The sequence below is a fragment of the Odocoileus virginianus genome, chromosome 8 (genome assembly GCF_023699985.2).
Source record: "Odocoileus virginianus isolate 20LAN1187 ecotype Illinois chromosome 8, Ovbor_1.2, whole genome shotgun sequence".
In the NCBI taxonomy this organism is placed as follows: Eukaryota; Metazoa; Chordata; class Mammalia; order Artiodactyla; family Cervidae; genus Odocoileus; species Odocoileus virginianus.
The window spans coordinates 70,885,260-70,910,800 of record NC_069681.1 but is presented as its reverse complement, the minus strand read 5'-3'; the positions used below and the strand labels follow the sequence as shown (position 1 = coordinate 70,910,800).

General features: G+C 40.4%; 1 protein-coding gene across 3 annotated transcripts in view; it reads left to right on the top strand.

Annotated features, from left to right (window-relative positions):
• The window catches only part of MICU2 (mitochondrial calcium uptake 2), a 56,452-nt gene that overhangs the window by 27,167 nt on the left and 3,744 nt on the right, over window positions 1–25,541 (top strand). For 2 of the 3 annotated variants that reach the window (XM_070471665.1, XM_020881081.2), the window contains exons 3-9: window positions 8,517–8,548; window positions 8,642–8,717; window positions 14,384–14,431; window positions 15,525–15,607; window positions 21,202–21,267; window positions 22,655–22,752; window positions 24,143–24,314. In XM_070471665.1, the coding sequence (XP_070327766.1) occupies window positions 8,517–8,548; window positions 8,642–8,717; window positions 14,384–14,431; window positions 15,525–15,607; window positions 21,202–21,267; window positions 22,655–22,752; window positions 24,143–24,314 (575 nt within the window). The remainder of the gene's footprint in view (window positions 1–8,516; window positions 8,549–8,641; window positions 8,718–14,383; window positions 14,432–15,524; window positions 15,608–21,201; window positions 21,268–22,654; window positions 22,753–24,142; window positions 24,315–25,541) is intronic. The other variant, XM_020881082.2, reaches the window with a different exon arrangement.

Here is a 25,541-nt window from a genome sequence, read left to right as displayed (position 1 = left end):
TATTGGTATTGAGGGATGACTTGAACAAATGAGTGGTCACGGCCTGTTCCTGGGACAGTGAGTTCACCTATAGCTAGACCGGACGATGGTCCTGGGGAGAAGTGAGAGGTCAAATGAAAAACAACAAGGGCCAGGTGTAGAGATTGTAGTGACCCTGTTCACCAACCACAGACGTGTGTTTCTGGTGGGGATGGGGGTTCATCTTGAACCTGTGAGAGAGACTGAAGTGAAGGCTTACGAGAAGGAAAATAGTGTGGTAACAGTGTATTTAAATTATTTTGGTAAGCTTCTATTCATCTAAATTGATTAAAAAAAAAAAAAAGCAGCCAGTTATGTTACCAGCAGAACAGTTTATTTGAGAGAGGTAGAGAATTGCAGTTTGGGACATGCATCAGTGATAAATCACAAGCAACCTAAAGTGAAGGAGAGAAACTGTCTTATGGAAGAGAGGGCAGCTCTGGGGAAACTGTCTTAGAGAAGAGAAAGGACAGCTCTGGGGAAACTGTTAGAGAAGAGAGGGCAGCTCTGGGGGCCTGTTATCAGTAAGGACTCCAGGGAACTCCCTGGGGGTCCAGTGGTTAAGAAGGTATCTTCCAGCCCACGGGACACAGATTCAGTCCCTGGTCCAGGAACTAGGATTCCATATGTGTCGGGCCAACTAAGCCCACCTGTCTCAATGAAAATGCAGAACAGCCAAAAATATAAATAAACAGTCCACTGGAGGAAAGTGGGGGTTTGAAGTGCAGTGACTTTTCATTGCCTGGCCAGGAGAAAGTATTTCTTCTTCCTGCTGGGATCTGCGTGGACATGGGTGTTGTGTGTGTGAGCACCCCCACCCTAGCGTCCAGACTCACACTTCTTTGGAGAAAGCTTGACAGTATGTATCAGAAACCTTTGCAACATTTATTAATACTTATATCGATGCAATAAGTTCACTTCTAGAAAATTAGTCTAAGTAATTGGAGAGATACAAAATTTTCTTTTAAAAAAGTAGGTTAGCCTCTTCAACAGGTAAAGAGCGTGGATGTCATCAATTCCTGTTCTCACAGCAAAAAAGAAGCTGAAAGATAGAAAATCAACAGCTCTTCTTAAGTCCACAAGAGAATTGAGACCGCAGGGCACACACACCTGAACATTGAAGAAGACAGACACAGAGACAGAGCCCACCCAGGGTGCATGCTGCCTGGAAGCCACTGCCAGAGCCAGCATCTGGCAGGAATGTTTTAAAAGTTGCTAGAATCTGAGCATGGGCTACCATGAAAGATAGAAATTTGTGAAAATCTAGCCATGAGGGGCCCCAGCAGTCCTCACAGTGAAGATCTAAAAAAATCCTCTCCTGGATTTTTCATGATTTCCTTTTTTGTGCAAAAGCTATTAAGTTTTATTAGATCCCCTTTTTTTTTCATTACTCTAGGATTCAAATCCGAAAAGATATTGCTATGATTTATGTCAGAAAGTGTTCTGTCACCTGTATTTTCCTCTAGGAGTTTCATAGTGTCAGTTTTACATTTAGGCCTTTAATCCATTTTGAGTTTATTTTTGTGTTCATCCTGCTTGGTATTCTGTGAGCTTCTTGAATCTGTGGTGTGTGTGTGAACACACCATGAACCATGAGCAGAACAAAAAGACAACATACAGAATGGGGGAAAATATTTGCAGACAGTGCAGCCAACAAGGGATTAATCTCCAAAATATATAAACAGCTTCTATAGCTCAATATCAAAAAAACAACCCAAACAAAAATGGGCAGCTCTAAATAGACATTTCTCTAAAGAAGACATACAGATGGTCAAAAGGTACATAAAAAGATGCTCAATATCACTAATCATTAGAAAAATGCAAATCAAAAAACTACAATAAGGTATCACTTCACACCAACCAGAAAGGTCATCATCAAAAAATCCACAAGCAATAAATGCTGGAGAGGGTATGGAGAGAAGGGAACACCCCACACTATTATTGGTGGGAATATAAATTGGTACAGCCACTATGGACAACAGTATGGGAGCACCTTTAAAAACTAAAAATAAAGCTACCATATGACACTGCAATCCCACTCCTGTGCATATATCCAGAGAAAAACATGATCTGAAAGGATACATGCACCCTAGTATTCATTGCAGCACTGCTTACTATAGCCAGGACATGGAAGCAACCTACATGTCCATCAGCAGAGGAATGGATAAAGAAGATGTGGTATATATAGACAGTGGACCATTACACAGCCATAAAAAGAATGAAATAATGCCATTTGCAGCAACATGGATGGACCTAGAGATTGTCATACTGAGTGAAGTAAGTCAGACAAGAATATCGTATGACATCCCTTATATATGGACTCTAAAAAGAAATGATACAAATGAACTTACAAAACAGAAAGAGACTCACAGACTTAGAGAATGAACTTACAGTTGTGGGGGAGGGATAAGTTAGGGAGTTTGGGATGGACATGTATACACTGCTATATTTAAAATGGGTAACCAATAAGGACATACTGTATAGCATATGGAACTCTGCTCAATGTGTGTCTGGACAGGAGTGGAGTTTGGGGGAGAATGGATACATGTGTGTGTGTGGCTGAGTCCCTTCACTGTTCACCTGAAACTATCACAGCATTGTTAATCAGCTCTGTGAGTGCATGCATACTCAGTTGTGTCTGACTCTTTGCGACCCCATGGACTGTAGCCCACCAGACTCCTCTGTCCATGGGATTTTCCAGGCAATAATACTGGAGTTGGTTGCCATTTCCTACTCCAGAGGATATTCCCAACCCAGGGACCGAACCCACATCTCCTATATGTCTTGCATTGGCAAGCAGATTATTAACCACTGAGCCACCTGGGAAGCCTTAATCCACTTAATCAGCTATACCCCAGTATAAAATAAAAAGTTTAAAAACAAAAGAATTTTCCCAAGTTTTACTTTACCTGGTTTTAGCCGTAGTCCAGTCTGTTCTAATGAAGTTTAAAGTTTACATGTTTTTTTTCTTTCTTGTTTTTATGCAGTGTTTGATTCAACCAACTTAGGTTCTTATAATGTTTCCACTTTATTTTTCATTGGAATGCAATTAAACTCTATCAGAAGGCATTTAGCTAAATCAAGAATTGAGTAATTTTGAAGGCCGAATAAAGCATCCTTTAAGCATATGATGTACTTCATTTTTCACTGTGGATAAGAAGGAGAATAATCTCTATTGCATTCCTGTGGATCATGGTGAACAGAAAAACAAGGAAACACAGGGCCAGCCCAGTGACCCATGATCCTCATGTATAAACAGAAAGAAATACACCAGTCTGAAATTTATTAGCCCCTAAACTTATTTTTACCTGGTGTTTATCTTTCTGGACTCTGTACATTTTGTGCCTTTACTTCTACTTCAACATAGATTTTGTTGCACATAAATACGTAAGGGTATAAATAGTCCAAATTAAGATTAACCCATTGGCATTAACAGTTTACTCTGAAAAGGGCTGTAATTAGGGCAACCATAGAATTTATTGGGTGCATGTGCCAGAATTGCTGGATGAGTGTGTATCTTGGTGAATTTATCTTAAGACTTTTGAAATTCTACAAATGAATCTTAAATTTTAAAATTGTTGCAGGTAAAAGAGATCCTTTTTATCTTTGCCACTATTGTAGCTATTTGACTTGGGGCTGAGTTTCCACATCTCTGAGGTTTCCCGCTCTGTAATTTTGGGTACCATTTCATTCTCTCTAATCCAGGTGATGACAGAATTTCCCGAGCTTACTTGACAGTAAATTTAGAGAGAGCCTTTTGCTAAAATTTCAAGTCCTTCCCCTGTCTCCCCTCATGATTTTGATTCAGAAAGTCTGAGATAGGGTCATGGAATCAGTAATACCCTCTCATCCTTATCTGGCTGCCTGTCCTATATTCCCGTATATTTAACAGGCACTCCCAGGTGATCATTTTGATCAGCAAGTTTGAGAAATAGTTAAAGGACAAATGTGAAAGAGCCGTGAAAGATGTCATGTCTTTGTAGTAGAGGCAGAGGGTGCTGAGCACTGAGCCCACACTCCTCCGAGGTCTGCCTGCTGATGCACATGGCAGCACACGTGAACCTTGAGCAGGTTATGCTGGATGGGAGAAGCCAGTCTCAAAGACCACATATTGCTTGATTCCATGTGTATGAAGTGGCCAGAACAGGCAGGTCTACAGAGACAGGAAGTAGGTTAGTGGCTGCCCAGAAGTAGGGGCAGGAGAGTGACTTCTGATGAGTTTTCATTCTTTTGGGGGCCTGATGAAAATGTTCTGAAATTAGATGGTGGTGATGGTTGTACCACTCTGAATATACTATATACTGATATAATATACTCTGAATATACTAAACACCACTGAGCTATACAGTTTCAATAAATGGACTCTGTGGTATGTAAAATGTGACAGTAAAGCTATAAAAAAATATATATAAAACTAATCCTTGTTGCCAGTTTAAAATATTAATTTTAAAATTATTATACTTTACAAAAAATGGAGAGACTAAAATAATAAAAATGTGACTCTCTATATGCTTTCCTCATGTTGATTCTAAACCAAAACATTTTCACCTAGTACAATTCTGTCAGAAAAGTGAGCTGATTTGTAAGAGTTAATGCAGAAGTCTTAAAAATACGTAAAGCTTCTGATAAATTCACTTTCCAAATATTGGCTCTTTGGTCTGCCAAGGACTCACTGAGAAGTCTCCTTCCCCGCCCTGCAGTGGAGCAGAGTCAGCACGTGGGCGAGACTGGGCCGTGAGCACTGTCTGCCCTGGCGGCATCGAGCACTGTGCCATCCGCCCACGGAAACACGCTCTCCCCTGCAGGCCTTCTTGTGGACACATGTGCACACCGTCCCCCAGATGGGCCTAAGAAGCATGTCCGTAGGTGTCAAGCGTCAGGGGAGCAAAACTTTCATCTGTCGCCTGGCACATGACCACTCCCCACCCCAGCCTGACTGGAAAGGAGGCATTTTCCAGTGTGAGAAGAGCAGGTTTAAAGCCCATGGACCATGGTGGGTTTTTTTGTTTTTGTTTTTCTTTAAAGACAGATTTCTCCTCCTTGGGAGAACATTCAGGAAGGTCAGTTTCCCTCCACTCTTACAGTCTTTAGACACTCGTAAGCTTTTTATCAACTTTCTTACTGTTTTTCTCTGATTGATGTAAAAAAGAATCATTAAAAAGAAGAGATGAGTGTGAAATGAAATAAATGAAATGAAATCTTTAAAACATGACTCTTTTTATAATCTAAGCCCAAAGCACATTACTATTCTTCTGATATTCTTTGTAAAAGCATTCTAAGTATGAGATTCTGTGGAATTGCATGCAATGCAGTGATTTCCATCATTGCTGGGACCGAATTCAAGCAAGTGTTGGAGTAATCAGCTCTTAACGCCAATCCTGATATTGATGCCAGAGCTCTTCCATGTATTTATGCAAAAGATATGAAACGATGTAAGTGTCTCTATTACCTAATTTTTATGTGTCGAGAGTCTGCTGATCTCTAGCAAAATGAAGTTGAATTAGATACCATTAGCAATGTTTTTATAGTTATGGCTATCAAATAACTTTATTTTGGCTACAGGCAAAGATTTATTTGACCTGTAACTGTACTTAATATGTAGTAATGCAGTTTTACTTATTTTAAGTATTAAAATGGCTGTTTGCCTGTAACATGGTGTGCTTGTTCCTGGTTTTCAACTTCAGAAGTCCTCTGTAAACAGTGAAAACCATGTGTTGGAATCTCCAGAGTAGGTGGAGGCTTTTAGAACATTCTGCTTCTTGAGCCAAAATTCCATCGTAGTGCCTGAAGATTTATTCCTCCCTGCCCAGAAAAGCCACCGTGTACTTTCCATCCTTTCACACTCGCACCACAAAGCAAGACAGCCTCACCTCTGAATCTACCTTTTTGGCTGTTGTTTTATATGAGAATGTGAATATGTATGAAATAGCTCTGAAAACAGTAAGAATGAATTTCTTATGTATGTGAAAATATTAACAAATAATATGACTGATTAGGGGTTAATATTCCAAACCATATAAACAGCTCATTCAGCTCAATCTCAAGGGGGGAAAAAAAAGGACAGGAGACCTAAATAGACATTTTTCCAGAGAAGACATGCAGATGGCCAACAGGCATATGAAAAGATGCTCAACATTGCTAATCATCACAGAAATGCAAATCAGAACCACAATTAGGTATCACCTCCCACCAATCAGAGTGGCCATCCTCAAAAAGAACACAAATAACAAATGCTGTCAAGGAAAGGGAACCCTCATATGCTGTTGGTGGGAATGTAAGTTGATGCAGACACTGTGGAAAACAGTAGAGACTCCTCAAAAAAAAAATAAAAATAGAACTGCCATATGATCCAGCAGTCCCACTCCTCCTGGGCATGTATCCAAAGAAGAAAGAAACACTAATTTGAAAAGATCTGTACATATGTAGCAGCACTATTTACAATATCCAGGACACGGAAGCAACCCGAGTGTCCATCAGATAAAAGGATGAAGATGTGGCATATACATACAGTGAAGTACTACTCAGCCATAAAAAATGATGAACTTTTGCCATTTGCAATAGTATTGATGGACCTGGAGCGTATTGTGCTCAGTGAAATAAATCAAAGACAAATACTGTTATGTCATCACTTATATGAAGATCTAAAAAGTAAAGCAAATAACAGACTCACAGGCAGAGGGAACACACTAGTGATTACCAGGGTGGGTGAGGGCAGCGGGGAGAGGCAAGATGGAGGTAGGGGATTGAGAGGTCCAAAGTACTCCGTATAAAATAAGCTACAAGGACGTACTGTGCAGCACAGGAAATACAGCCAATATCTTATCCAAATTATTAAACACTGGTATATATCTGAGACTAATATTGTGCATGAACTCTACCTCCGTTTTTAAAAAGTGGGGGAAGAGGACTACCAGAAAAAGAATCCTTGTATTGCAGTGAATTTCCCGTGTCCCAGTGTTGTTGCTGTTGTCAGATGGACAGTGGTCATGCCTCTCATGTACATCAGACTTCGCATCTCTTACTCTGATGCCTGGTCTCTCTCCTGGGGGAGCCCGTAAACAAAGGGTGTAAAACCCAGCAGCCTGGGTGAGAGGCGCTAAAGAAACCCCAGCAGAGCGTCCTGGGTGTGAAACACCACAGTCCCCTCTCTGACTCAAGAGAAGTGTTTAAGGAAGTGAGACAATGTGTTCTACTAGGAGCTCTGCCTTTTCTTTTTAGCCTGAAAATGAATTTTTTGTAACAGAATGTACCCCAAACTTTTTTATCAGCCAAGATAATTTCTTTACCATTTTCTAATTAGTGATACTGTTTTGAAAAAATGTTTGCGAGAAGTTCATTAAGTACATGGTTTCTCCATTTTTGATCATCAAATACCTATACAAGTACCAAGCAAAACTTGTAATCAACGTGAAATAACAGGGAGCGTTTTATGTGTTTGATGATCTCATATCTCATATTATAATAGACCTAGTATTAAAATCTGGTTACTAGTTTATCAGCAACAAACAATCATTCCAAAATAGTGGCTCCTAAGCTTACCAACATGGTCATAGATGTTTCTGAAATTTATATAGTTGTATTCACAGCTAGTGTTTTTTGATTATTAATGCAAAAATAAAATCTTGGTAATTTATTAACAATAGATAATAGAATTTGTCCCCAGTAAGTTTATAATCCAAATGTAAGCATCCCAAACTGCAAAAAGGCACATCTAAAGGTTTTTTTTTTTTAACCTGTCTTGTGAATTCTCATACACTTGTAATTGTACTGAAGGGCCTTTATAGATAATTTTGAGAACAAGAAGGGAAGTTAGTGATGCACATATCTTACAGAAGAAATAAACAACATACTTTTCAGTGTTCTGGATGTGTAAAATGGCTTGAGGTTGTCTTCAGAAAAAGTTTCAACCAAACAAGCAATGTGATTGCTTTAGAATTTACAGTAAATGAGAGAAAATGAGGTCAGTATAAAGAAGATGGTTAAAAGCCTGAGTTTTAATCTGTTACCCAGTAGGAAACTGTTAAAAGTAACATCACTTTAGAATGAACAGCTGTGCTGGCCACCCTTTAGATCTGACTGGGGAGCTGTGAACTTAAGAACTTTGCAGGGTTTAAAAAGGTAGCATTCTGAAACGTGTATATGTTTATAATCAATTAAAGCAAAAGGAGACAGATTTTAATAATCATGTAAGGAAAGAATTTGTGTTTGGCACAAATTTATTTCACTTGGACAGCTATGATAGGTCAGAGGCCATTAGAAGACCCCATGTGTTTGGAGCGGAGTGACAGTGAGGATGAGTCTGACATACAACTGCAGTGTTCGTGTTTAGAGTTCTCTGGCTTGTAACTTCTGTTTAAAGATCTTAGCTAAAATTGCCAGATTTATATTTTTTATAAACTTGTTTTGTCTTTCAAGCAGTTTTCTCTCTTAATGGAAGCTGAGTTTTACCAAGGTATTATAATATATGGGCACTCAGTAATATTTCCTCTTTGCTGTAGGTAAAAGTTCTGTCAAGAGGCTGACAGATAAGGTAAGCAATGGAGGGGAGATATCTCTTTAAGATGGAAAATTAACTTTTATAAATTACTTAATTTATGAAAGATTTTAATATGTGTATTTAAAGGATATCGAGGATACACTAGCAGGAATCAAAAAAGCTGGTTGTGGATCAACTTTTTTTAGAGACCTCGGCGATAAAGGTAACTTTGGTTTGTTGTTAAAATTCCAATTGCATTTTATTTAACAGAGACATTATTAAGGAGTTAAGTTATGAGGTTTGCACCTATAAATTGGAGAATATATATTAGAGAATCTACAGAGACGATGTTATAACACTGTGTTCTTTAATAGATTTTTTTAAAATCACAATAAAGTACTCATTACATTGGAAGTAATTTTCACAAACTCTTAGAGCAACTACAGAAAAAGTATTTAAACATCAGTTTTATTAAGCCTGGGGGAAGGATGAGGCAGAGCCTCTGAAGTACGAAGAGAAGGCCTCGGAGAGAATGCGGAGGCCTTGTCAGAGAACCAGCCCCAGCCGGAGCCAGGAAGGGTCCTCACTGAGAGTAGGCTGGGCTGTGGTCCTGGGGGGTGGTGAGGGCAGGTCTAGTGCTGGGCGGGTCCTGGAGGCAGCACTTGGAGAAGGGCGCCTGGTGTGAGCAGGATGCCCTGGGGGCGGGGAGCCCTGGGAGATGGAAGCTGAGGAGGCCTTGCTCTGTGTTGAATGAAGGGACTGGAGGCCTCTCTGGGTGTGTGGGGTTCTGCGGAGTGGGTGGGGGTGGGGAGGTGGTCTGCAGAACTTGGAGGAGGGTGGTCCTTCTTGGCGGAGGACCAGCTCTCATTCTGTGAAGGGCGGGCCTTCCACTGTCCTTAGCTGAGGACCAGCTCTTAGGTGCATCAGGACTCAGCCGAAGGCGTTTCCTGAGGAGGGGAATTTCGGAGCATCCACAGCAGCGTTTGGGTGGAAGCAGGTTGTGCAGTGGGTTGAGTCAGAAAGGGGGAAGAAAGACCAGCTGCAGACATATCAGCTGAGGACAAAGGCTGTTTGGCAAGTGGGTTGTGATTGTGAGGGCAGCTGGGTGTGAGCCAGAGTGAGCAGACCTGACTTACTCCGAGGGTGAGAGGGAGGGAGTCTGGGCCTGTCCTGAGAGCAGTGGGGTGTGGGTGGGGTGTTGTGAGAAAGCCCTCTGGGCGGAGGGAGCTGAGGGGCTTTAAAGGGAGGACTAGGTGACAGTAGAAGAGGATGACAGCACTCACGTCAGAGTGGGAGAGGAGGTGCACTGGGCAGTGGCTGGAGGCGAAGAAACCTCACTTCCTGCCATCCACATGGGGGTGTCTTAAAAACAGCCAACAGTAAGGAATAGAATTGGCTGGTGACAAGGAAGGTAAGCAGAAACGCATGGTGGTGAGGAATGGGAAGGAGCGTGAACAGGCCCAGTGAAAACAACCGCGACCTCGCCAAGTTCTGCCACTTCTCCAGGAGCCAGCGCCCTTACCCCAGGCTCTGTTGACCATTGGCTTCCCTGGTGGTGCAGACAGTGGTCTGCCCGCAACGCAGGAGACCTGGGTTCAATCCCTGGATTGGGAATATCAGAAGGGAATGGCCACCCACTCCAGCATTCTTGCCTGGAGAATTCCATCGACAGAGGAGCCTGGCATGCTACAGTCTGGGGGGTCACAAAGAGACAGACATGACTGAGCTACTTTCACTCCTGGGCATTAGTGCTTCTCACCCCTCTCATTGGAACTCAGACACAGCCTTGAGCTCTTTCTCTTTGTCCTCCCATCCTTCATGGGCAAACAGACCCCTTTCTAATTTTGCCTCCTAAATATTGATTAAATTCGTCCTCTCCTCTCCCACCTCTTAGAGAAACTAACAGGAAACAGAACAAGAAAATGTGAGAGAAGGACTTTAACAGTTTTTTTGTTGTTGTTTTTCTCTGAAATACATGAGTTGAAATGCACATTCCAACTTAAAGCACTGAACATTTTATAGGAAAGATTCAACAGATACACTTTTTTCCAGATATACCCCTTTGTTGATATGAATGAAGTCATTTGAAAATCAGAATGTAAAATCTAGCTACATTTGGAGCAATTTGAAATATTCTATTTTACCACCTAAAAAAACTTATCAAAATGCTTATTATACTGTAACTAGCAAAAGATAATGTACTTTTGCTAGTATACTACAGTTTTTTGAGGTAAGAAAATAGTCCACCTCCAGGCATTATTATAAAGAAAAGTATAAGTTAAATTATGTATTTTTTTAAATTGAGAATTCTTAATATAATGCCATCCTCAGGAATATACTGAATATAAATTATAAGGTATATTGTAAGATACAAATATGTCCCTATGATTCACATAGTAATTTCTCTTTGGGGAACAGAGTTCTCAAAATTGCTTTCAGTAGCAGGTCGTATTTTTCAATGATTCCAAATTTAAAATATTTGTAGAGAGGCATAGTAACTAATAGAACTTAATCACCTCTTGAGACTAGTGGCCCTTAAAGATTCTTTAATAAATTTTTTAATGTAAATTATTTAAAATTTCTATTTGACATGCAGTTTTGAAACATTGCCATTTAACAGCATTTATTTTACCATTCAGTATAACAAACATATATTAAACAGTTTCTCCTATAAATATTCAGAAGTGTCAGTTTTCCTTAAAAGCATTTTCAGAGGCAGCTGCCTAGAATGCTGTTGGAGAGCTGTGTTGTCTATAATCTGTCTTGAGAGTGTAGGCTGCTGTTTTTACACTGTCTCAACTGTGTTTATTCAAGCATTTTATTTAAGTCAGTATTTCAAAGAAAGACTCTGGAAGTTTCTTTTTCGAAAAACCCCCTCCCCACCAAACACAGGACACATACCTGTGTCTCGAGAAAAGAAAGCCGAGGTTCCCCTTTGGCACCAAGCCCAGCTCAGTCCATCAGCCTGGTCATTTTTTCACATTGCCGTATTCCTTTGAAAATTAGAGAGAGAAAAAAAAACTGTTCACTTTTTTTGAGGCTGCCAAGGGATGAAATACTTTGATCCTTCAACTAAGATTAGAGCATTTCTCTCAGGTATGAGATATGACAAAACACACTTAATTTATTCTCCATTCATGTAAACACTGAATGTTTTTAGGGAAAAATACCTGGAGACTTACTGTGGGCTTTTTTATTAAAGGGAAGTACACCTGCTTCAGAATAAAAACATCGGAAAAGTCGGTGATGTAAAAACCTCTAAGTCATTAAGAGCATTTAAAATATATACCTGAAGTTGCCCATGAGCTGAAGCAGTGGACCGCCTAAGTGGTCAGAACCTCACCTGAGTGGTCAGACCCTCAGCCACCTTACTCTGCACGGCTCTCACTCCACGTCTCAGCTGTGCTCTCTGGAGCCCTCGGGGACAGTCTCCCTTCACAGCAGGATGTGCCGGACTGTCACTCTCACACCCCTCCCTTCCTCGTCTCCAAGCCACCAGGCCGCCGCTGCACTTCCTGGGGACTCTTTGGCAGGCACACCCTCGCAGACAAGCCCTCGCTTCTCCTGGCTCACTTCAGCTGCATCTCCCCTGTGCACACACGTCCGCTTCCCCAACCCCGGCATCACTGCAGGTCTACCCATCGTTCAAAGGCCACCGTTAAAACTGCTTTCTCTGTGACTCTCCCATCATCTCAGCTCTGGAAACTTCACCTTTTGTTTAAACCCTGTATAACTCTTAACTGTCTGTGTCTCTTGGTGGCTTTTAGTATTTCCTGTAAACATTTGCCTTCTGGACTCTCGGTGAAAGTACATAGCACTATATAGTAAGAATTTCTGCCAAACTTGAATCTCAGCTCAGCTCTGGATCTGAATACCAGTTTGTCAAGAATACAGATGTTAGAGGAACATGTGAAATGACAGCAAAAAGATGCAGTTCACAAAGTCTTCAAAACACTTAAACTTTACAGGACAAAGGACCAGGCTTCAACAGTTAAGCTGAAACTGAAGGGGAAAAAAGGTGAGGGAGAACCTATAGATGAAAATCAAGTTACGGCTATAGAGATTAGTTTCTTCATTTTAAAGATACAGTTTGACTTTTGGTGTATTGAAATCTCTGGCTTTCTCCTGAATTTGTGAATTTGCTTCACTTGAAATGCTATTAATAGTAAAATTAAAGTAGAAATTACACAAATTGACATGCAGGTGAAACCTCCAGTGGACACATTCACCTGTTGGCCAGCGACCATTCCCCTCCTTCCTAGTAACAGTGTCCTAATAAACCTGTCTCCTTCTTTTTAAGCGTTAGTACTGTATTTAACTCTCTTACGAAAACTTTCCACTGTAAGAAAGAGGTAGTTTAAAGTAAAAATGTGTGTGTGTTTTGATTGGGTGGAGGCTCCAAGAAGCATGTGTTTGGTTACTGATGATGCTGTGAAAGTGCTCCACTCAATATGCCAGCAAATTTGGAAAGCTCAGCAGTGGGCACAGGACTGGAAAAGGTCAGTTTTCATTCCAATCCCAAAGAAAGGCAATCCCAAAGAATGCTCAAACTACTGCACAATTGCACTCATCTCACACAGTAGTAAAGTAATGCACAAAATTCTCCAAGCCAGGCTTCAGCGTACGTGAACCATGAACTTCCAGATGTTCAAGCTGGTTTTAGAAAAGGCAGAGGAACCAGAGATCAAACTGCCAACATTTGTTGGATCATCGAGAAAGCAAGAGAGTTCCAGAAAAACATCTGCTTTATTGACTAGGCCAAAGCCTTTGAAACTGTGTGGATTACAATAAACTGTGGAAAATTCTGAAAGAGATGGGAATACCAGACCACCTGACCTGCCTCTTGAGAAACCTGTATGCAGGTCAGGAAGCAACAGTTAGAACTGGACATGAACCAATAGACTGGTTCCAAACAGGAAAAGGAGTACATCAAGGCTGTATATTGTCACCCTGCTTATTTAACATATGCAGGGTACATCATGAGAAAGGCTGGGCTGGAAGAAGCACAAGCTGGAATCAAGCTTGCCAGGAGAAATATCAATAACCTTAGATATGCAGATGACACCACCCTTATGGCAGAAAGTGAACAGAAACTAAAAAGCCTCTTGATGAAAGAGGAGAGTGAAAAAGTTGGCTTAAAGCTCAACATTCAGAAAACTAAGATCATGACATCAAGTCCCATCACTTCATGGCAAATAGATGGGGAAACAGTGGAAACAGTGACAGACTTTATTTTTGGGGGGCTCCAAAATCACTGCAAATGGTGATTGCAGCCATGAAATTAAAAGATGCTTACTCCTTGGAAGGAAAGTTATGACCAACCTAGACAGCATATTAAAAAGCAGAGACATTACTTTGCCAAAAAAGGTCCGTCTAGTCAAGGCTATGGTTTTTCCATTGGTCATGTATGGATGTGAGAGTTGGACTGTGAGGAAATCTGAGCACTGAAGAATTGATGCTTTTGAACTGTGGTGTTGGAGAAGACTCTTGAGTGTTGGAGAAGACTCTTGAGAGTCCCTTGGACTGCAAGGAGATCCAACCAGTCCATCCTAAAGGAGATCAGTCCTGGGTGTTCATTGGAAGCACTGATGTTGAAGCTGAAACTCCAATACTCCGGCCCCCTCATGCGAAGAGCTGGCTCATTGGAAAAGACCCTAATGCTGGGAGGGATTGGGGGCAGGAGGAGAAGGGGATGACAGAGGATGAGATGGCTGGATGGCATCACTGACTTGATGAACATGAGTTTGAGTAAACTCCGGGAGTTGGTGCTGGACGGGGAGGCCTGGTGTGCTGCGACTCATGCAGTCGCAAAGAGTCAGACACGACTGAGCGACTGAATTGAAACGATCTAAAGCTGATTATCTGATGTTGGTGTTTTCTCCCTTTCAGGGCTAATCTCCTACACTGAGTATCTCTTCCTGCTCACGATTCTCACCAGTAAGTGCCCCACAGTTTTGCTTACTGATCATGTGAATCCTCTCTCCCAGTGTGGGAGGTTTGGATTCACCTTTCTATCGTTAAGGGTGTGGCTGGTGCTGCAGTTTCTGTGCCTGCAAGGCAGCCCTGCTGGGAGGTTATCCCCCCACTGCTCTCTCAGAGTCAGATGCAGCCTTCTTGAAGGAATATGAAACATGCCTCCTCTGACATTCTACAGAATCCCTGACCAGTAACTCCTCTAAGTGCCAACGTCATGAAAATCAAGGAAAGATTAGGAAACTTTCTGAGCTCAGAGGCGATAAGGGGACGTAGCAGCTAAATGCAACAGGCTTTCTTGTGTTTGATCCTAGAATAGAAAAAACATGAAATCCAAATAAAGTCTGTAGTTTAGTTTAAAATGCTACACCAGCGTGAATTTCTTAGTTTTCACAAATATCCTGTGGTTACATAAGATGCTAACTTTAGAGGAAGCTGCGTGAAGGGCCCCTGAGAGCTCCCTGGACCAGCTTTGCAGTATTTCTCTAAGTCTGAAGTTATTTCAAAATAGTTTTTGCAAAACCCTACTCTTGAGAAAGGGAAATAGAGTAGTAATCTAGATGTGGGTTTGATCCTGGCTTAGTAAGATCCCCTGGAGGAGGAAATGGCAACCCACTCCAGCCTTTAGAATCCCATGGACAGAGGAGCCTGGTGGGCTACAGTCCACAGGGTCGCAAACAGTCAGACAATACTGAGCACATGGCACAAATGACAATCAGTGTGAAAATAGCCAAAGTTTGTAAGGACATAGGAAGGCCTCTAGCAGAGCTGAAGAAATAAATGAAGTTCTCAATTGGATTTTGCTTTTGAAGGGCAGAACACTTAACAGAACAGCGCACCATGGACACGTACCAGCCTTTGAGAATTGTCATCTATCCTGAGAAGGAATTGTTGTTTACTTTAGGTGCTTGCTTGTGTTGTTTCTGGTGGCTTGTTTCAAGTTTGAGGACCTGTAGATCTTCATATACTTGCATTCCACCAACATGTATGTAATGACGTGCTCACTTTAGTAGCACATACACCAACATTTATATGTTGATTCATTTTTCATTTGCAGAACCCCATTCTGGGTTTCATGTTGCATTTAAAATGCTGGATGCAGATGGTGACGAGATGGTTGAGAAAAAGGAATTTTTTAAGGTAAGTAGATTCTAGTTATTTTTGGTTTATCATAAAACACCTGAAGGCTTGAGTGGTAATTCTACATTTCTATTAAGATGAAAATATATCCACTGCCAACATATGAAGTGTCAAAAAATTATACATACATTCAAAAATACTAAAATTTCTGTAATACAGCCTTGAGGAAACAGTTACAGAACAGGGATAAGATTCTGGCAGGGGAAGTGAGCTGAAGTGCCTACATTTTGTAGACTTTTATTTTTATGATTTCAGCAAATGATAATACAACAGAAAGGGCTTCATAGATAAGTAAAAAATTGGTGTTACATCCCACCAAAAAACAGAGTAAGAAAAATAAAACTTGAAGCCTTCATGAAGAATATGAGGGAACAGTAGGTATAAATTGGTGCGAATTTTCTAGGAATTTGTGCAGGCTCATAATTGAAAAGCTGAAAATATGCTTACATGATGTTTCTCAAGACATAAGTCTGTAACATGGCAGCAGTAAATCTCACTCCACTCCAAGGAAGTTGGCAGTAACGTTCAGAAGTGCGTCAGTGCATGTAAACAGTGGGGAGTGTGCCAGGCAGAGCTCGGTTTTCTTCATCTAGAGGAGCACTTTATGGAGAAAATACCTCCGCTCTTTGGTCTGTGCTTTTCTTCCAATGTACTAGGAAGAGAGAGAACAAAGCTTGTTGAAATTATATATAAAAGTGGAGTCTGTACTTACACCATTCAGTTAAGTAGCCAGTAGCACGTGGGACTGTTAAACCCTTGAAATAGTAACTGTGACTAAGAAAACTGAGTTTCTAAGTTTTAGTTCATTTAAGACTTACACTGAAAAACTGACATTCACTTCAGGTATTAGCAGATTCTCAACTATGTTTGAAACAGCTTGAGTATGTGAATCTACTTTTAAATTTTTACCTTTATTTACTTTTTATTTGCTTTTTTATGAAACCTAAATGCAGATCAAGTACAGGTACACCCTGGAGAAATTGTGGGTTTTGGTGCCAGACCATCTCAGTAAAATAAAGCAAGTCACACAAATGTTTCAGTTTTTTAGGGAAGGTGGAAATTATACTATGGTCTATTAAGTGTGTAATAGCATTATATCTCCAAAAAAAGCAATGCACATGCCTTAAACTTAAACATATTTTATTGTTAATAAATGCTAACTATCATCTGACAATGCAGGATTGCCACAAATCTTCAATTTGTAAAAAAAAACACAAAATCAACAAAGCACAATAAAATAAGGTGTGCCTGTATTTCCAATGAATATATTACCTGAATGTCTTGTAGTATAAAATACACACTGGATTTTGAAGAAAAAAGAAAGGAATGTAAAGTACCTTGATTTTTATATGGAATGTGTGATAAAGTCATAATTCTGAGATATTAATTTCACCTGTTTTTCTTTGTATTTTTGCTGCACTTTAATGAAAATGAAACTAAAAACTGCAGATGATAAATTGTCTTTTATATACAGTTTCAATCATTGGCTTCACTCTGAAGAAAAGTCTTTGGTTCTAAAATGGATGTTACTTACTTTAAGTATCTGTTATGTTGCTATCTTTATTTTTTCAAATAATTCCCCCAGTTAATAGACTTTTTAAAATAACTGAGCAGCTACTGACACTGGCTGCATTTGTGACTGAAACACAGAGCTGTTCACCTGCGGCTTCACTGCCTGCTCACTCACACGTTCATGGCATTCACTTTATTCACCTACTGTACACCCTCTCCCAGATGGTTTTTAAAGATGTTAAATATTTGTAAACCTAATTTTTATAGGATCCCAACTGATTTATCAATGCATTCCCTGCTTAAGATCTTTCTTGCTATATCCTTTGTTTCTAATCTTTGAGAGTTTCTTACACATAAAATCAACTAGTTTAGTAAATTTGTGAAGCCTGTGGATGGGCTCTTATCACAGGGATTTCCTGAGGGATCCTGTTTGCACTGGTTTGAAGCATCCAGCTGCTTGTGTCACCATATCCCATCTTGAGCACACTCACCTTGAAAGCTTTTCAGGTACTTTTTTTCCCAAGTACTTTTTTTTAACATAATAGTTCAACACTCTAAATTTACAGAACCACTTTCTGAACACTACATTTTTTTCTTAGATGTTTGGGAAATTCTTAGCATTTCCATGAATTAAGAAAACAAGAAAAAGAATTATGTTAGAATACATCACTGGTTTTTTCTTTTTTTTTTTTTTCAGTTTATAAAGCTCAACCTTCTAAGCCCATAAAAGGTTCTTTGTGCTGATCTCAGGAATGAAACACTAAACTTGATAACCCATGGAGCATGATAGTTTGTTGACTTAACAGTGTAGAGGAGAAAAAAACATGCTTACATTAATTATTTGAATAATTATTTCATTTCCATGATCATTGTATTAGGAAGCCTAGGTATATAGCATCTTCTGCTTGAAATTTTATTGAAAGAACTAACAACTCTTTCCAGGTCAGTAAAGCAGAGTTTAAAAGGCAGGATTTTGTGTGTTTGTTCCTTTTTCCAACTTACCTGAATGTTTCTCCCGTGAATTTTACTTGTTGTTCTTCCCACCATAAGTGCTAGAAAAGTAATGAAAATTACTTTAATACCCTAAACATAAATATAACAGACTGACTTGGAACAGCAGATGGAAAGTAATAGATTCATACAAAGTTTGTGAAAATGTCCCAAAATATAAAATTCTTAGTTTATGGACTTGTGTTATGTGGTACACCCCTATCTTATTACCATCCTGATCTCCTGGCTGTGTTGGTTGGTATATTGTTCACACCTTCATCCCAAGAGTGAGTAAAATAGCCACTCTGTGTATAAGCCAGTATAGCCAGTATCCACTCTGTCAGATATTAACAAACACCACCACCAGTGATCCAAGCTGGTAATAGTAAAGCAATTTAGTCTTTTGCCTTGATAGATGGTGCATCTGCTTATTGGGATAAGTGCCAGGATTTTAGTGCAGTTTCTTTAAACAGTAGGTTGATGACAAGTCTGTTTACTAGTGTGAATTTCTCCTTAGAGTGGTCCTCTGACTTCACATTTCTCCCACACTGGTGGGAAGGGCTGTGCTTCTAATGCAGTGAGGTTATCATTTTAGAATGCTACATATTCCTGCTCAAGATATTATTAAATGCAAAGACATTCAGTGGAAGTCACTCTTTTTGATTCTGGAATAGTGTTCGTATTCCAGAATTTAAATTCTCATGATCCATCCTGAAAGCAAAAATAAGTTAAATTGACCTATGTGTTACACTTTTCTTCATTTTCAGCCTGAAACTGAAAATATGGATCAGTATGAAGTTGGTCATTTTGGCTGTATTTTCTTAGACATTCAGAATTTGTGTTTGAATGTGTCCTCCTGGCTTTTTTCACCACTAATGTTAAAAAAAAAAAGTACTTTTTTTTTTGTTTGTCTAACAAAGCACCTCTGTTTCTACCAGAAACTGTTCTTCCTCTGCCTAGAGGGCCTTGCCCCATTCCTTTCATAGCTAGTTACTCAGAGCTCCACCCATATGTCATATCCTCACAGAGAACTCTGCAGAAGAAGCCAGTCTGAACAGAAGCTCCTGCCCAGTATTTCTGAGTCCTGTTACTCTACTTCACTTTTCTGGTCACAGCACTTGACACTGTTTGAAATTCTCCTGTTTGTTCATTTGCTTGTTGGTTACCTCTGGCCCATTAGAACTTAATTAAGCTCAGTGAGAACAGGGACACTCTTTGTCCATGACCACTGTATTTCAGCACTTAGAACAGTCGTTTGAGCAGCACCTAATCCTCTGCAGTCATGACCCACATCAAGAATGACTCTCTCCACTTGACTTTAAGATACTTCAGAGCTACAGTGACACCGACACTATGACATTGCCCAAAGGATGGACAGGTTGACAGTGGAGGGTAGAGTCCACACTTACATGATCCCTTGATTTTCAGTATAGACACCAGATCAGTTAATGGGAAAAGCAAAGTATTTTCAACAGATGACAGTAGAACAAATGGATAGAATATATACATGGAAAAATTAGCCACAACCCCTCCCTCACACCATACACAAACATTTATTTGAGATACACATGTAAACATGAAAACTGAAACCAGAAGCTTCTGGGAAAGCTCATAAGAGAGTATCTTCAGGATGTGGGGTAGGGCAAGGAGTGGGGTGGGTGGGGCAGGGAGTGGGTAGAAGTGCATCTGAACCAGGAATGACTGGATGCAGCTAACTGTGGAGGCCGTATAATGCATGTATGTTGGGTTGTTACAGGAGTCTCTGCTGTGTCTGAAATTCTCCATGAAAAAGTGAAAGTGAAAGTTGTTCAGTTGTGTCTGACTCTTCGTTACCCCATAGACTATACAGTCCATGGGATTCCCCAGGCCAGAATACTGGAGTGGGTAGCCTTTCCCTTCTCCAGGGGATGTTCCCAACCCAGGGATCGAACCCAGGTCTCCCACATTGCAGGAAGATTCTTTACCAGCAGAGTCACAAGGGAAGCCCAAGAATACTGGAGTGGGTCTTCTCCAGGGGATCTTCCCAACCCAGAAATCAAAACGGGGTCTCCTGCCTTGCAGGTAGATTCTTTACCAACTGAGCTATCAGAGAGGCCATAATAAAAACCTTAGGAGGTGTGGAAGAAAAAGCAAGAAATGTTTGGGTATTGAACTTGGCAGTATGTCAGTTGTCAATTTAAAAACAAAGGATAAAACAAGTTTTTCAGCTTTATTCCCTGAAATAAGTGGGGGGGCGGGGGGGAGAATGTTGCAAAGTTTGAGGGCTTTAGAGAACTAGAGATACACCATTTGCCTAAATCAAATCTCATAGAAGCAGCTGCATTTGAGATAATTTGCAATTTAGTGGCAGCATTTTTCAAACTACTAACAAAGAAACAGCCTAGGGAAAAATGGGCAAAGGTTTGTCTCCTAATTGATTTGGATCCATAGTATGAGATTTTGTCTACATTTAATTAAACAAACCAAAAAAAATCTTTTTTTTTTAAATTTGCTTTCCATGTGAGGATTGGTACAAATGATTCTGAAAGGTAGGTAGGTTTTTTTAAAATGTATTCAGTCTGAAGGTACTATTGATAGTTTTATAATTACTAGAAAGATGTAGGCCCTTAAATTGTTTTAATGCTTTATAAATGCATTAAGAGAAAAGGGAAGAACATTTATAGGATATGAATAGCTTTTTTAAGAGCTGGGTACTTGAAATATGTCCATGAAGCATCAGAGATAGAAAAAGAAGAGAGGAGATAGGAAAAAGAGGAGATAGAGAAGAGAATAAAAATTCTCATGGAGATAAGGATAATCGTGTTTTTATACCTTAACGTGACGCTTTTAGACTGTATATTTATTAAGTAAGCCAGCTTTCTTAGGAAAAAAGATGATCCAAATTGTAATAAATGTAATAATATTAATAGTTGCATATCCATTTTCATCTTTGATTCTTGAGAAAAACTATTAGGAGTCATAAGGCAAAAATAATTTATTATTTAACAAATAACTAGTATACATTTTATAATAGAAACTTAGCATGTGTCTTTTAGGTTGTTTTTAAAAATCCAGTAGACCTGCACCTGAATTCCTGTTTGCCCTCTTCCTAGCTGCAGAAGATCATAAGTAAACAGGATGACTTGAAGACAGCAATAACCAGTGAAACGGAATGCCAGGTATTTGCAAATAAATTGAGTATTTCCAAGCAGATGTTGTTAGAGTAGCTTCTCCATCCCATTTTTTCAAATAAGGATTCCCAGGTAGTTGGGGAAATTACCAGTAACTTGATTTTTCTAAGTATTTTAAATAGATTTGCCATATTCACATGATCCAGAGCTCAGAAGAGTCACCCAGAGTATGTGTACAGGGCAGACCCCTCTTCCAGTGACCCTGGTCTATGTCCCCACTTCAGGCTTTTCTCAACACATGCCGCCACTTCCCCTGGGCCAACCCTGGGGAAGGACACCTAGCGACCTGCATTGTGTGATCTCTGCCATGGGGACAGCACACCCTGGGCTGGAAGACAGGCCCAGGGCTTGGCTGGCTGACCAGCTCCCTGCCTGGCGGAGCATTAGTGAACTTGTCCTTGTGCCCACCCTGTCTGAACCCAGTTACCTTTCTGGCTCTGAGCTGCAGGTGTGGGGTTGTGACCCCTGTCTTGCAGTGCTCGCTGGAGGACGCAGTGCACTCGCTCTCCTGGGTTCCCATTTAAGGCCCTGGACCACAGCCCCATCTACCCTCCAAGCACATTTTTCTCTCTGGGTCCCAACTATCCCTCAGCTGAATGGTGCTCGAAGACGTGAAGTCACGGGAGCTGGCCCACCCACGCCAGCTGCCTGCCCCTTTATAGGCCAGGTTCTCACGAGTTCTCCCACTCCCACACAACAGTCACCTGCCTGCCACTGATTCTGGGCGGTGGGGGCAGGATTGAGGAACACCTGTATCCAGCCTGTCTTTCTCTAGCTGCTTTTTTTTTCAGATGATTTGGTTTAAATGTGTACCCCCTTTGTTGTTTAGTTGCTGCTGATCATCTTTTCAGCCGTTCTGATTTTTTATTTTTATTTTTTGTTTTATTGACACTGTGAAGGAGGAAGAGTCTCTGAACCTGCTTCTCGCTGTCTTGAATGAACTCCTCACCGGGGACCTTGTAATTAGGAAAAGCTAGTGTTTTTCAGATTTCTAGCATTCCGCAAAAGGTTCTAGACTTCCCTGCTTTAATTCTCCCAGTCCTGCTTCATTAGAAAGTGCCCAGGGGGCACGTTTTGAAATAACTAATACTGCTGTAAGCTCTCTTGTTGGCCTGATCCAGAGTTTGTTCTCTGCGGAGACCTCCTGAGTCCTCAATGTTTAGCCATGGGTGTTCGCCTCCTCTTGAGCACAGGTGGTACAGAACAGTGTTATGTGGAGTGAGGGGCAGAAGGGTTGCATCTGTTTTATTCACTTTGTTGTTGTTATTGTTGTTACAGAAATATTTTATAGGTATTGTCCTAGGAATTGTCCAGGTCCCAGGATCCATTTATGTTCTTGGTTATAATTTACTTCAAATTCTATCATTTTTTATAGGAACAAACAGTGCAAGAACCTGAAATTGACACAACACTTCAGATACGTTTCTTTGGAAAAAGAGGAGAAAGGAAACTTCATTACAAAGAATTTCGAAGGTAAATGCAAATATTTATGTTCATTTAGGGGAATTTTATAGCTAAGAAGTAAAGAAACAACTGAATACATGTATTTATGTACCAGAACTGCATACCATAAGACCAGATACTGTGTGTGGGTCTCTATAGTATCTCTGAGAGCAGAACCTATGAAGTGTAAACTAAAGTTACTATGCTCAAAAGACGTCAGTTAACCAGATAGAAATGGTTTACGCAGAGAGGGACTGAAGGACAGAGAACAGCAAGGAAGGACACGGAGACATGAGAACATGTGCCTTGTGCAGGAATCAGAGAGCCTAGGTCTGGGAGAAATAAAAGGGAAGGGTGGAGGTGAGGGCGGAGGCCCTGGGGCCTAGGGCTTGAGTTACGCCCATGAGGGAGGCCCTGAAGGGGGCCCGTGGAAGGTGCTGGTCAGATGGGCTTACTCTGGCAGGACAGGGGTAACAGCAAAGGAGGGATCCTGTGAGAGACAAGACACAGTTAGGAGATAAAATCACTGGGCTTGGTGATTGTTTAAAGGGAATAATTTCACTTAGAATTCTTTAAAATTTTTGAATTAGAGTTTCTGTAAGTAGTGGGCCCTGTGAAATTTGTTATACCATTATGCAGTTTTTTTTAAAAATGCAATAAACAGAAAATGCTTTAAATGCAGTTTTTCAGGAACTTGTCTGTTGGATGGAGTAGGGTACCCTAAAGTTAAAATTACAGGTATACTGAGCTAGAATTCAGTAATCTTTAAAATTTAAGCCTTTAAAATTTTTCATAAGTTGTAAAGTAATAACAGAAAATAGCTCCCATATATTATATGTTTTATATATATATGTGTGTGTGATATATTATAAACATATAATTTTGTAACTGCCCAAATTAATCCTAGAAATTCCACAAGAAGCTCTTTCAGTGTGAGTGTGGAGCTTTTAGTTTTGTTTCAATAGGACTGTGATGTTTCTATGAAAATCTTCCTTAGAAAGATGTTGCCTTTTCTGCCCTTTGTCTCAGCCTCCTCCTTACAGCCTGTCTGATGAAGGACACTGTTTCATAAAGACATACAGCTTGTACATCTCCAGGAAAGACAAGGAAGGTGACACCAAGAGACACTGTTGTGGAAGCTAATTACAGTACTGGTGTAGATATTAGTGTTCTCATTTAAAGAAACAGTATTGTATTTTGAAAAAGTATCTGTGATTTAGACAAACCTGAGTTCCAATGCTGAATTTGACAGTTTGCTAAGTGTGATCTGATGAACAAACGGTTGGAGACCTGCCGTATATTGAAACTCGTGGGATACTGCTCAGGGTGCCCACACTCCTGAGTGGGCAGGCGCACACTTAGTTACAGCACTAAGGTGAAGCCACAAATCCTGACGTCCATCTCGTATTCCAACATTTAGGTTTATGGAAAACTTACAGGCGGAAGTCCAAGAAATGGAGTTCCTTCAGTTCTCTAAAGGTTTGAGTTTCATGAGAAAAGAAGACTTTGCAGAGTGGCTCCTTTTTTTCACTAACACTGAAAATAAAGATGTTTATTGGAAAAATGTGAGAGAGAAGCTGTCAGCAGGAGAGGTTGGTGTGCCTTTTTATAGTGCTTGTGATGAAGATGAAATGATAAGTTAGACATACTGGTAGAATTCAGTAAAGTAGCTTCTAAACTAATCAAGACTGAGCAATTCTCTGTTATGTAATTATATGATGCATGAAATGATGATTGCTAAACTGCTAGTAATGAATAATGAACAGTGGTAAGATTTCAAGTGATTTTTTTTAATATTTATTTTTATTTATTTATTTGGCTGTGCTAGGTCTTAGTTGCTGCATATGGAATCTTTAGTTGCAGCATGTGGAACTTAGTTCCCAGACCAGGGGTCAAACCCAGGCTCCCTGCAATGGGAACATGGAATCTTAGCTACTGGATCACCAGGGACCCTCAAGTGATTTTTTTTTTTAACTTATTCCAAAAAAAATTTTTTTGACATGGGGATGTGTTTTTATATAATTTTTTTAAAGCTTTCTCTGTGATGAGGGAAAATATAATGAAATATAATGAAGGTCTCATTTATAATTACAATAGAGATATATAACAATTAGAAATATATTTAACAAGAAACATATAGAAAAACCTTTCAAACTTGGATAGAAGTAACTCATCTAACAGTAGAGACATCCCCTCCTTTTGAACAGAACCTCTTAGTATTATGGACATGGCAGTTGTCCCTTAAATAACCCCTAAGTACAGTGTCAGATCAACCTGCATGGCCTCGGTTTGCTGCACCAACACATCAGCCCTGGACACCCTGCAGCTGACACAGGAGAGCGACCTCCTCAGTCATGCTGCTCATCTGTGGTGGGCTGAGGGTAGGAGAACTACCCACATCCTTGCTCGGGGACCAGACTCTCCAAGGCTTTGCCCCCAAGGAGTACCACTATCTGCCAGAAACCATCCAGAAAAGAAAAGAGTGAACCATGTTCCAGCAAATAAATGTTTAGGCCTGGAGATGTCATACTGAGCTACTGGCTGGACTGATGGCCTGAAAGCCTAGTAACTGAAGGGAGGCAGAGCTGTGTGGTCCTGAGTGCGCAGGGCTCAGGGGAGCACCAGGTACCGTGACCACCAACCGACATCCATAAAACAGTCTCGGATTCTTGGGAGGGAGCCAGACAAGATAAAAGTCTGTGTGACACTGCTCAGGGGGCTAAGGGACAGAGAAACCTCTGCACCTCCCCTATAATTTTGCTGTGAACCCAAAACTGCTCTGAAAAAAATTAAGTCTTTTTAAAAAAGAAAGCTGAGCT